This window comes from Durio zibethinus, chromosome 14 (assembly GCF_047325235.1).
Source record: "Durio zibethinus cultivar Kanyao isolate XHJ-2024 chromosome 14, ASM4732523v1, whole genome shotgun sequence".
NCBI classification, from domain to species: Eukaryota; Viridiplantae; Streptophyta; class Magnoliopsida; order Malvales; family Malvaceae; genus Durio; species Durio zibethinus.
Genome location: NC_143175.1, coordinates 5,170,666 through 5,183,317, shown reverse-complemented (window position 1 = coordinate 5,183,317; position 12,652 = coordinate 5,170,666). Strand labels below are relative to the sequence as shown.

The 12,652-nt window shown below is 35.7% G+C and overlaps 2 protein-coding genes and 1 pseudogene across 3 annotated transcripts; 1 reads left to right on the top strand and 2 right to left on the bottom strand.

Moving 5' to 3' along the window:
- Positions 1-31: 31 nt before the first annotated feature.
- On the bottom strand, positions 32-6,790 carry LOC111293584 (pentatricopeptide repeat-containing protein At3g18110, chloroplastic-like). 2 transcript variants are annotated; one of them, XR_016327433.1, is made up of 4 exons: positions 3,113-6,790; positions 2,812-2,977; positions 1,882-1,972; positions 32-907 (listed from the first exon to the last, which is right to left on the bottom strand). XR_016327433.1 is itself a non-coding variant. In XM_022886346.2 (4 exons), exons 1-4 carry the CDS (start codon positions 6,679-6,681, stop codon positions 416-418), a joined length of 4,353 nt encoding a protein of 1,450 aa, XP_022742081.2. In that variant the 5' UTR covers positions 6,682-6,790; the 3' UTR covers positions 32-415. The 2 variants fall into 2 exon arrangements, 1 of the variants encoding a protein (XP_022742081.2); XM_022886346.2 differs by having other exon boundaries at positions 2,812-3,012.
- A 148-nt stretch (positions 6,791-6,938) lies between these two features.
- LOC111295306 (uncharacterized) lies at positions 6,939-8,406 on the top strand (annotated as a pseudogene).
- A 1,056-nt stretch (positions 8,407-9,462) lies between these two features.
- Positions 9,463-12,453, bottom strand: LOC111294531 (late embryogenesis abundant protein At5g17165-like). Its single transcript, XM_022887885.2, has 2 exons — positions 12,221-12,453; positions 9,463-10,006 (listed from the first exon to the last, which is right to left on the bottom strand). Exons 1-2 carry the CDS (start codon positions 12,355-12,357, stop codon positions 9,727-9,729), a joined length of 417 nt encoding a protein of 138 aa, XP_022743620.2. The 5' UTR covers positions 12,358-12,453; the 3' UTR covers positions 9,463-9,726.
- Between the last annotated feature and the right edge of the window lie 199 nt (positions 12,454-12,652).

The window sequence follows — 12,652 nt, the reverse complement described above, 5'->3', positions numbered from 1 at the left end:
AGCCTTCCAACTTTTTCACGGAGTAATCATCCTTAATCAACTGCTTTCTACTGTTCTTTTTTTAAAAATAAGGATTCACTTCTTTCTCACAGGCTCTACTGATACATGCTTTTCTTAGCTCATCAAGGCTCAATCATGCAAGCCAAAAAAAAAAAACACCCAACAACATCCACTATCAAATCTTGGAATCAAAATTTGATGGTTTTACGTAAAGAATAGAGGATTGTAAATTTAAGGGGCTTTCAGGTTGTGCGAGGTGGGCTTGGTCATTTGGGAATTAACCATGCTCACTTCAAATTGCTAAAATTTGACGTAGTTGTGCCATCTTCTGTACAAGGAAGCTCGAATTCACACCAGGTTTTCTTCTCTAATTTCTTCCGTTAGGATTTGACAAGGGTCTCCGTACAAATTATATCTATCTCAGCTTCTTGATAATCCTTGTCCTCTCGTACCCAACTTTTGTCTTCAGCTTTTCCAACTTTTCTTTACCTCCCTCTCTATCAGCTTGAATTGCTTTGTGTCTTTTGTTATCAGATAGCAAAGCCGGTCTTGCAAATTTCATTGGCCTCATCAATCCAAGTCTCTCCGTTATGTCCTTGAATGCAGGAACAAGACCGCGTCTGATAAAACATCCTTCAATTAATTGCATTGAGTTTAGTTCTGGGAGAGATGGGGCATCCTTTAATTCGAGGTCCAAACAGAACGGCGAGTCTTTCAACCACATCCTGAGGGAGTGAGCCTTTGCTACAAGGAGGCCACTCCTTGTTTTGCAAGGAAGAAAAGGAGAGCCCATCTCCCATAGGCATGCCTTCAAAGTGCTGTTAAGAGAAACCATATTGTACTCTGCCGTCCCGGTTATCAGAACAACTGATTTTGGAGACTCTGGATCTCCTTGTAGCGCGGCATCCTTCCAAAGGAAAAGCATTGCCAAGTTAGAGATACAATAACAATAACCGAAAACCCAGGTCGAGAACAGGAATACATATAAGTGTGATCAAGAAAGTGCCAGAATTTTGATCCTTAGCCCCCACAAGACAACACTCAATCTAAATATGAATCATAAGAAAATAAACAAAATAAAATGCATTAAAGTAAATCAATCTCCCTAAACCCTGGAAATGCCATCTATCCTACCTCAAGTTTCAACTAGTACTAAATTTCTGTTCATCAGTACTATTCCGAAACACAGATCAGCTCAAAAATCAATCAGAAAACTCTTGCTTTTAGGATCCCCTTTTATACCATAGCAGACTCAATTATAAAGCCTAATTTTTCTCACAATTCTCCATCATTTTGGTCTGAAATAAAACCATAATTTCCCTCAAACCTTAATTTACTTGCCTGTGTACGGTAGTTTCCAATTCCTATTAATTTGAGGGCAGCCCTGTCTGCCTCCTGTCATGCTCGTGTATCTATCTTTCCACATACTACCTAAGTTAACAGGCTATATACCAAAGTTACAGTAGCCAGAAAGGGAGATCTAACTAGTATTGGAGCTCAATTGTGAATAAAGACAAGTTCTGGCGCAAATACAAAAGTAAAACAGAAACTAAAAATCAATAAGGTACAAAAAGGGCCTTGAATTTCAGAATTAAATAAAATTTGCAAGTCCAGAGAAATTGTGAAACATGAAAAGAACAATAATAATGAATATTCATGATGACAATCAGAAGTTAGAAAATTGTATTCTATCAGCAGTTACATTAGCATCATTGAGACCACCACTGGTAGAAGCAATAACAAGAACAAGTTAGGCATTACAAGATATCACTATATTATTATTATTTTGTAAATGGGTATGGTTTATTGTTACTATGATCACACCTGATTTTCAACCTCAGAACAATTCAAAAGAAACTAAAAAAGGTTAAGAGAACTTGCCTGCATATGATCAAGCCATAAAGTAAGAGCAACAAGAGCAGAACCAGCGGACAACTTTCTAAAATCAGCACCCCAATCTTTATCAGCTACCCTGAATCAGAGATGTTACAACAATAAGGGGAAAAATGCCGGTATAAAAATGATCATAGTCTGATTTGCAATCAGTTCCTAACTATGATTATGCATGCATAAAAATAGTCCTCTTTAAAGAATAAAAAACCATAGAGTTCTATATTTGCATCAAAGTTCCTCGCAGCTTCAGTCCTTTCCTATGTCCAGTTTTGCTTTGATGTGGGATCTTTCAGATCAGCTCTATCGTTAAGATAAATTGGAGATTTTGAGTTTTAAGGATGTAATTACCCTCACAATCTATAATGGCAAACAAAATTACCGAGTCTAGAGGTAGTTGTGTGCTGGAATCAAAGAAGCAGTAACATAGTATAGAGAAGCCTAGAAATCACATCATATCCAGGGTTTCTGAGGTAACTCAACTTATAATGGAGAAGGCACTCACAGCTTAATCGCAAAAAAAAAAAAAAAAAAAAAATTGCTAGCAGCAAGAATATCCTAATATCTAAAGGACTAGATCCCCAAATCAGGTGAAGAAAAAAAATTTCACTGTCTAAACCACAGCTGTAAACTAATTAAAACTACATATTAAGACATAATAAAAGTTGTGATAGTCCAACACATTTCTATCATAATCTGAAATCATCAAGCTATGCTTGAGTCAAGAAACTTAGGAATAAAAGTGCAGCAAAGTGACACAGTAACATAAAAATAGACTTAATAGTAAAAATCCCTGAATTGTTCCGAAAAACTTCTTTTTCTTGTACTAGCTTTTAGAACTTCCTTGACGTGGGAATGGAGTTTAAAAAAAGTTAGGTAAAAAGGCACTTAAAAACTGAACCTATCACTATCAGAACAAACCTGAAAACATCATGGTGATAAATGCTCTTCTTGACTGCCAATTGGAAAACCCATGAGGCAGTGGCTCGAAGCTCAAATGCCCACAACAGATCCTCCAAGGCATTGACAAAGTTAAAGGCTGCATTGTCCTCTACTGGTTCTAGCTTCTCAAGACAACTTTCTATCTCTGAAAATAGTAACTCAGATTTTGCTGTCATAAGCCTAGATAACAATAATAATTACCAATAATTATAAGGAAACAAAGGCAAAGAAAATCTGTCTTCAAGATCATTGACTTGCTTCTAAAGTGAAAAACAACTACCTGATAGGAAGATCAAATCCAGCATCTCGAAGCGCATTTAAGAGGATAATGGCTTCACTTGTGTGTTGGGACCAACTTGCAGCCCTTATAAAGCATGTCCATATTCTGTGGTCCACTTCCAAGCCCTCGTTCTTCATCTCTATAAGCTTTTGAATTCCAACATTATAATCTCCATTCTTAAGATAAGCATTAATGACTGAACTATATGGCAGTGTAGTAAGATTTAATCCAGTTTCTTTCAAATTATTAAGGACTTTTTCTGCTTCCTGTGGCTGTCCAGAGCTTCCATAAGAAACCATAAGCAAGTGCATTGTGGCAATAGTGGGTTCCACTCCAGCTTCTTTCATCATGCTTAATAGGCTTTCAGCTTTGGAATGGTTTCCAGAATTTCTAAATATTTTCATCATTGTATGATAGAAAGAACGGTCCAATTTATAGCCCTTTGAATGCAACTCGTTGAATAATTCCTCAGCTTGTTCCAAGAGCTGCTGCTTGCCAAATGCTGAAATCAGACTTTTATAAGTGTCAAATTTTGGTTCTAAACCCACCTTCCTCATTTCATACATCAGAGATAATCCCTCTTCAGGTCTACGATCTCTGCAACACATTATTATCAAAGTGTTGTAAGTGTCCTCATCTGGTTCAAGTTTGGCTTCTTTAATTTGCTGATATATTTGAGCTGCCTTTTTATAATCATCAATTCCTGAATATAACTTCAGCATAGAATTCCAAATTGAAAGATCAGGCTTAAATCCTGCTTCTTCCATTTCAGAGATCATTGCTTCAACATCCCTCACTTGTTTTCCCTTGCAGAACAGCCTAATCATAATCCTGTAAAGATGCATTGTAGGAAAATAACCAGCAGCTTTCATTCCACTGTATATCTTCTTCACCTCAAAGAGGTTTCCAGCTTGTGCAAATGCATCAAGCATCAGAAGAATAGAACTCTTGCTTATTTTAAAACCCATATCTTGCAACTCCCGGATTACCACATAAAGCTCAGTCAATCTTCCATCAACAATCAATGCTTCCAAGATACCATTAATGGAATCTACTGTTGGCGAAGGACCATCTCTCATCATAGTATTAAAAGTAGCTCTTGCTCGTTCATAGCACCCACTTGCAGCATAAGCTTGTATTAAGGCATTCCAGATCTTCCTATCCACATTCATATATCTTTGTCTAACATTGCCAACCAGACTTTCAGCTTTCTGCCACAGCTTCACTTTTCCATATGCTTCAATAACATCAACATAAATAAAGGAATTGTCAAGAAGAATACCTTTCAATTCAGCGTGATTGATCAAACAATGAGCTGTCTCAGGGAAGCCCATTTTACAATATATTTTCACCATACTTTTGAAAATATATTCAGAAGGTTCAACACCATAAAATCTCATGTCAGTAAAAATTTGGGAAGCTTCAGTTAGAAGTTCATTTTCTTCACAGCATCGAATAAGGGACTCATACATGGTAGAACTCCGACTAAACAAACCAGAATCTCTAGCTTTACTGTACTCCTTCAAGGCAGCATCTAACTGGCAAGCCTCACAAAGCATGACAACTAGAGCTTCAGTTATCAGTTGATTGCATCCTTCAGTGTGTTCTTTCAGGAACTCAAGTAATTCACAAGCTTCTTTGTGCCTGCCAGATGAATTGTATGAACTCAAAATAGACAACAAATTCTTGTCATCTAGTTCATCACCATTACTGATGCCCAATCTCAGCATCTGCGCCGCAAGGTCATAGCATTCAACCTTGACAAGAAAAGAAGAAATAGTCTGAGGATTCATACCACAGAGTTCTTTCATGTCTCTGACCACCTTTTGAATATCTTCCACTTTGTTTTCCTTTCTTAGTGCCTGAAGCATCAACTGATAAAGGGTATGATCTGGTTTGAAGCCATCACGAACCATTTTCCGATACAACATCAATGCCTTTGTTATCTCATTGCATCTCAAAAGGATATCCAACATCATAGAGTATGCCAGGAAATCAGGTCTAATCCCAGACCTCTGCATGCAATCGAATGTCTCCTCAGCCTCCACAGCCATTCCAGCCTTCGCATACCCACAAATCAAAGCACTATAAGTCCTCACAGTAGGTTTAACACCAGCATCGAACATCTCTGACATCACTTTAGAAGCCTCTTTTATCTTATTTGCTTTCCCTAGGGAATCAATCAAGACAGTATATGTTACCACATCTGGATTCCGCCCTGACAATTTCATGTCCCGATAAAGCTGCAATCCCAAATCATGCTGGCCCAGCTTCCCATACATGTGAATAATTGTATTATAGGTCATCTCATCTTTACCCAACCCCATTTCAACCATTTCTTCACAAATCTCCTTTACCTTGTCGACATTTCCTTCTCTTGCAAAAGCATACAACAATGAATTATACGTGACTGCATCTGGGAAAAACCCTTTAGACTCCAAATTCCTAAAAAGCTGCTCAGCTTTATATGCCATCCCACATCTACCATATACAGAAATCATAGCATTATAAGTCCATAAATCAGGTTGACAATTATGACTGTCCATATCTTCAAAAACCTTCATTGCCTCCTCCAAATTTGATTCCCTAGAACAGGCACTAATAAGAGTATTATAGGTTATTATATCTGGCCTAAGACCAGATCTCCTCACCTCATTCAAAAGCTCAATAGCTAAATCAGGCAACATAGCTCCTGCTTTCAATCTAGCATTTATTAAAGTATTGAAACTCACGAGGTCAGGCTCACACCCTCTCTCGCGCATTAAATCAAGCAGTTCCTGCACCTTTTGAAACCTTCCATTTCTTGCATAAACACCCATCATGGCATCATAAACCTGGACTGTATTTCCAACGGCTGGTTCAGCCCTGGTGAAGATTTCAATAGCTAAAACCTCCTGATTGGCCCTCCCCAACACAGCCAAGATAGTAGCAAGCATCCTAGCATTAGGGGAATACCAATGTCTCAAATTTAACCACTCGTAAACTTCCAGAGCACGTTGCCAGTTCTCCTGACCAACATATTTCACTACAAAGCAAAAATCCGTTGGCGTCATCTGAACTTTCCTATCGTCCAAAACATCAGCAACAAACCGGTCTTGTTTCAATCCCAAAATTCTGTCAGTCAAAAACTTAACTCTTTCTCTCCAATCTTTGGCCCTTTTCAAGGCCAGTTTAGTCATTTTCTTAACTCTCGTCTTACTAACTCTTCCCAACTTTTCCTGGGTCTCGTCATTCATTCCCAAAGTTTCAGACTTTGAGGATTCTAGAGACAATTCAGCTTCTTTAACAACAAGGGTCAGTTGAGGAGGGGTAGCTGAAAAAGGGGTTTGGCTTAAAGGATAAGTTTCAGCTAGTTGAAGTTGAAGGTGAGGCCATCTCTCAGATGGGGTCGCTCTGTTATAGCTAAAATTGTTGTTAGGACTGTTATTATTACTATTGCTGTCATTTACCTGTTCATTTGGTAAAGGAGTTGAGATGTGGGAAGAAGAGCAAGAGACAAAGGAGTTTTTGCATACCTTTGAAGTAGGAAATGCAAAGGGTACAAGTCCGCCAGTGCATGACATTGCCATGACTAATGTCTTCTTGTTTGCTGAACATTCAAGTCGAATGCTGAGGAAGAAAATAAGATAAAAGACAGTTCTCCATTAATTTTCGCAAGGTGCTGATGTACACTGACTTGCTTGTCAAACGAGTTGTTACGTTTCTTAAAAGTAGGGTGAGAAATGAGTTTGGGTTTGGGTTTGGGTTTAGTGGCCCATCCGACTTCCGACCCTACTAAATTCCATCAAAACTCAAAACCCGTCTATTATCAACCGAAGGAAATAGGAGAACCAAAGGTAAGATAAGACCTTGGAACTTTTAACACTTTTATATCTTCTTTTTCTTCTTGGTTATTTCTTCTAGTATTCCTTTTTTTTTTTTTTTCAGTTACATAGTTTGAACTTGGAAATTCAAGAAATATGAAGTTTACATGGGAATGTATAAGCTTCATCAGTTCCTCCTTTAACTCATGGTAGCCGATTCAAACTTGGTCTAAACCAGAGCCACTTAAAACTTCTATGGTCTTCCAGAACGGGTAATGGTAATAACAATGTCAAGCAAGTGGCTTTAAGAGAATTCAACAAGAAAAACCCCGTTTTAAGGACCCATTTGGGTTTAATAGTGGAGAAGAGCTTTCCACTGAGTAACACAACTAAGCAATTCAAGAGTATTGCAAAATAGGGGATATAGATAAAGCTATGAAACTTGCTGCTCAATTGGAGGCTTTGGGTTTTCATCCAAATTCTATTTTTTATGGTTTTTTGATTGAGAGTTTGGAAAGTGTCGGTAGGACATTGGAAGCTGACGTCTTGTTCCAAGAAATGACGTTTCTTGGATTTAAACCTAGCATAAGATTGTTTAATGATTTGCTTAAAGGTTTTGAGGAACGGGTTATTGGGGTTAGCTGTTAAGGTTTTGGTGGAAATGGATCAAATGGGTGTTTGTAAAAATCAGGACACATATGAGATTCTTTTGGATTATTATGTTGTAGCAGGACGGTTGGAAGATTCGTGGATGGTAGTTAATCAAATGAAGAAAAATGGGATTCGACTGAATTCGTTTCTGTTTAGTAAGGTTATTTATCCTTATAGGGACAATGGAATGTGGAGGAAAGCAATAGGCCTTGTGGAGGAGATTAGGGGGAAAGGGATATCTTTAGACAGGCAAATCTATAATAGCATTATTGATACGTTTGGAATATATGGAGAGCTAGGTGAAGCTTTAGAAGTGTTTGAGAAAATGAAACAAGAAAAGTATAAGGCCTGATGTAACAACATGGAATTCTTTGATTAGGTGGCACTGCAAGGCTGGAGATCTTACAAAGGTCTTGAATTGTTTACTAAGATGCAGGAACAAGGATTATATCCTGACCCGAAGATCTTCATGAGCCTTATTAGTCGATCGGGAGAGCTTGGGAAGTGGGATGTAATAATGAATAACTATGAGAACATCACATGTAGGGGACATCAATAAGTTGGGACCATTTATGCATTCTTGGTTGATATTTATGGACAATATGGAAGTTTTCAGAATGCTGAGAATAGCATATCTGCCCTAAAGTCAGAAGGCCTCCTACCTTCCGCTAGCATGTTCTATGTCTTAGCAAATGCTTATGCTCAGCAGGTGTAGTGTCCCCTTTCTGTCTTTTCAGAATTTTCAGTCATTCCATCTTGATTTCTTTTCAAATTTTTTTCTGGGTCTGACCTTCGTTATGTATACATTTTTGCAAGAGATGATGCTTTGTTTCTTTTGTATTGCAATTTAGCACGCTAAATTTTCCATTGAACGTAATTTTGAATTATACAAGACAGTTCATTCACTGAACCCATAAAACATTTTTTTTTTATGTTATCTGATTAACTACCGTATTTCTTTATCCTCTCACTATGATCTCTGTTGTAAAATCACAAGACATTTCATTCACTGAACCCACCAACTTTTTTTTATCCACATTCTTTATCCTCTCACTATGATCTCTGTTGTAAAAAAATAAATAAATTTTCATAATTATAAACTAATAATTGCATCTTGAAAAGTGTTATGCCAACTTGGATGGTCTATCTTATCCTACCTTTATTAGGATAGCAGCTTCCCTCATTGTTTTTTTTTTTTTTAGGTTTTCCTGTGTATTTAAAACTAAAAAATGAGGAAAGGGTGAAGCAAACAAAATTAATTATTTCCTAATTGAAGGATATTTTGAAGGATGGTTTATTTCTATATCTTACCTCAGTCATATTTCAACTCTAATTCAAGAGCTGTCTTCCAGAAGGGTTGATGAAAATGGTTGAAAAATGAATTCTACCCAACAGAGAAAGCAGAAGGGGGAAAGCTTTTAACTTATTGTTGGCATTGCAGATTCCCTACACCTTCCACAACCAAATGGGCTTCCATTTATTTCTATTTGACCACGGACCCAAAAAACAAAATGCAAAACCCTCATCTCAATTTTGTTTAATTTTCCTCTTTATTTCTCCAAAATTTTACCTGCTGAGAATGAGATACTTAGGCGACATGGCCAGCAAATCTCTAACCACAGATATTTTCTTCTGATCATAAAACTGTCTGCTAAGCTGAATTATTTCCTAAGTAAAGAAATTAATTTTTTGAATGAAAGAAGAAAAAATGTTGTTATAGTGGCTGTTATAGTAACTCAAATGTTGTTCTCAAACAACATTGCAGGGTCTCTGATCGTCTGCAACACCCAATTGACAAGCATTTCTCTGGTTGGAAATGCTTGCACATGCCACACAGCAGCTGTGAATCAAGAGCAAATTGCAGCAAGAATATCATAGCAAAGACAACTGATACCATAGACGAAATAACCAAACATTTTATAGTAAGATTCCAAGCAAGCATTACAAACATAAGTTCGTATGGTACAAAGATCATAGTAACTAAATATGCAAATTCCCATGCAACAAGTGGCTAGATACCCCCAGCTCTATCTTTCAACAAGCTAAAACATAAACATTAAACTGGGGGTTTTCCGCTGCACTTTATTATACTTAAGCAAGCCTTTTAAGTACACCTTTTATTATCTGCAGACTATTATAGTAGGTAATATTTAAGAGCCCTTAGTAATGGTGTGGCTTCTCCACGTCCTCAATACTTGTGGGGCGGAACCAGGCCTTTTCCTCCAGGACCGAGTTCACGCCGCCGTTGCCAAGGGAGGAACGGAGGCCCTGCGTCTCCCCACCTGCAGATGTGTTAAGCTCGGAAGGAGGGCCAAACACCCCAGTATGCGGGTCCGGAGCCCAGTACTTGTCTGATTGAGGCTGAATCACATAATCAGGAACCACAGTGGGATGGACTTGATCATCGAGGTTCTTGTCATATGCCGATGCGTGAACACTCCTGCACATATGATTAAGATTGCTTTTAATCTTAGTGTCTTCGAACTGTATAGATGTTCTTCGTCAACCAGAACTAACAAGCCTAAATTTACATTGACCATGCTTGAGCCAAGATACATGCATACCATTACCATCTATAGTAACAATGCCAATAAAAAAGAAAAAAAGAGAAATATTACTATTTTTTTTAATTTTAATTGGTACATAAATAATTAAATTTATAAATAAAAAATTCAAATTTAGAACCAAAATTTTAGTTATGATAATTTATGTATTATTATCGGTTTCATGTAAAAAACAAAAATTATCATCATAATTCATATTGATCATCAAATGTAAAATATTTTTTTATTGTAATATTGTGTCAGTATTTAAAATTATAATCAAAGATTTTATTAACAGGTATTTATAATCATCAATTAATAATTTACATAAATATCAACTTCACCAGTACATTTCTTTTGGTTTAATTAAAAGCTTTAATTACGTTTGTTAATTACAGTTGGAAGGAGTGTGAAGATGGGTAAAGGAAAGGCATAAAGCATCCAAAGTCAGAGAGGCCATTCCAATACCCAAAAAATGGAACGATAAAACACGTGTACAACATCTGACACAATCGGATAACTACCTCCAACCGACCAAACATTTTCTTTGTTTTTTTTTCTTGTAATTAATAATTTGTATTAATTAATGTTTTGATTAAAAGTTAAAACATTTCTCATGCTTTATTATATAAAGGAAATGACTTGAGAAGACAAGTTCAAAATATTGCCAATTAAACATTAATTTAAATAATATCAATACTGACTTTATCGTTTAATTTAATTAATTTATATAATTATATTTAAAAATTAATTTTTTAATTTTTAATATTTATAATATTTTATTTTAAAATTATAATTTTTTTACCATAAATGACATGCATATTAAATAAAATTTTGAAAATTATCAATTCAAACGAAATTTAAGCTTGTAATATCAATTGAATTAAAGTGTTAAAAAACAAATAAAATCCTTTAATATTAATAAATTAAAATGGTCGGCTGTGGGCCATAGAGATCCAATGACAATTCCTATGCATTGACTGTATTTCCATAAATGGTATCGAGGTTTCATAAAATCCATCCAACGTGACATGCACGCTACCGGCCATTAAGTCAACGTTTATGAAATTAGACATAATTTTTATATATTTATTGTTATCATTAATTGAAAATAACAAGAAAGGGAGAACGGACCAAATTGTAGTAAGACTATTATAATTAATGTAAATATTTTTTTATAAAATTAAAATCATTTTTTGTTTTAACAAAACCCTTATTATTCATTAAAGCCCAAAAGAGCAAAAAAAAATTGAAGTGGCTGCGTAAAAAGCGAGATAAGTGCCACAATGAAAGACAGGTATCCAATAGAAGACAAGATTCCCACGCTGAAGGAGGGCCCTTTTTTCTTCTTTTTTTTTTATAATAAAAAGTTTTATATACTATGTAATAGCAAAAAATAAAATTCCTGGCCAAAAAACCAAAAAAATAAAAGGGTAAGTCTCAATTTAATTTGGAAAATAGAATGGTCCTGATATTTAAATAAATATTCCTTCTACAATTAGTATTAATTTGGATATAATTGATTTAATTAAGAATTAAGTAATACTAATATGATGAAAGGTAGACATCCATCAAATTCAGTAATTCAGTAATATGTCAGCAATTGTGCAAAATTCAGTAACACGATCACATCATATGGTGAGTAGAAGACGGTTATAACTGACTTAATGAATCAAAATCAACTAAATTCGGTTTATTTGGTCTCGATAATAATCATTTAAAGGAAGTGGTTTAATTAGCTAATTTGATTTTTTTTTTGTGTTTAAAATTAATAATCAAACTTATTGAATTAACCAACTCTTGTGCAAAATTCATCAAATAGCATTCAACTGTTTCATATATAGCAGTCCGATGTTCCATTTTTTTTATCAAATTGACCGAACCAATCAATTATTTTTTATTTAATTACTTTCGATTATTAAAAATAAATTGATTGATTTTAATAATTTTTTTAAAAAAATCTATTAATTTAATTTTTTATTTTTTAAGATTCAATGATCAAATCGACCGACTGCTTATTTCTAAACATATAACCATGACCATATCAAAAAAACACAGAAGAAAAAAGTGTAAAGGAACGAGGAAAATTAAAAGGCAAGCAAGGAAAGAACCTGATAGTGTAAGCAGAAGCAGGACGAGACGGAGAGGCGGTGGCGTTGAAGAGGGTTGGTTGAGGAGAGGAGGTGCGGTTAAGAAGTCGCTTCCCCAAACTGGCGATCCCTCCACCACTCTTCCAATTGGCTGCCATACAAGTGCCAAAAAACCAAATACAAAAAACAGGGAGACGAAAAGAAACAAATTTGATGCTGGACGAATAGATTTTCCCACTATTCCAAACAATGGGAGTGGATGCTGTTTATATAGACAGAGAAGCATCATGCCGATGCCAGCCACACTCCATCCCCTCTTAACCGTCTAACACCCCCGCTAACCAACGAACCGTTTTCTTTCACTCAACCGTTATCACGGAAATTAACACGTACTAGCATTAATTTTTTAAATAATGGAGTACAACAAAATTATATATAAAACTCATCTACAAT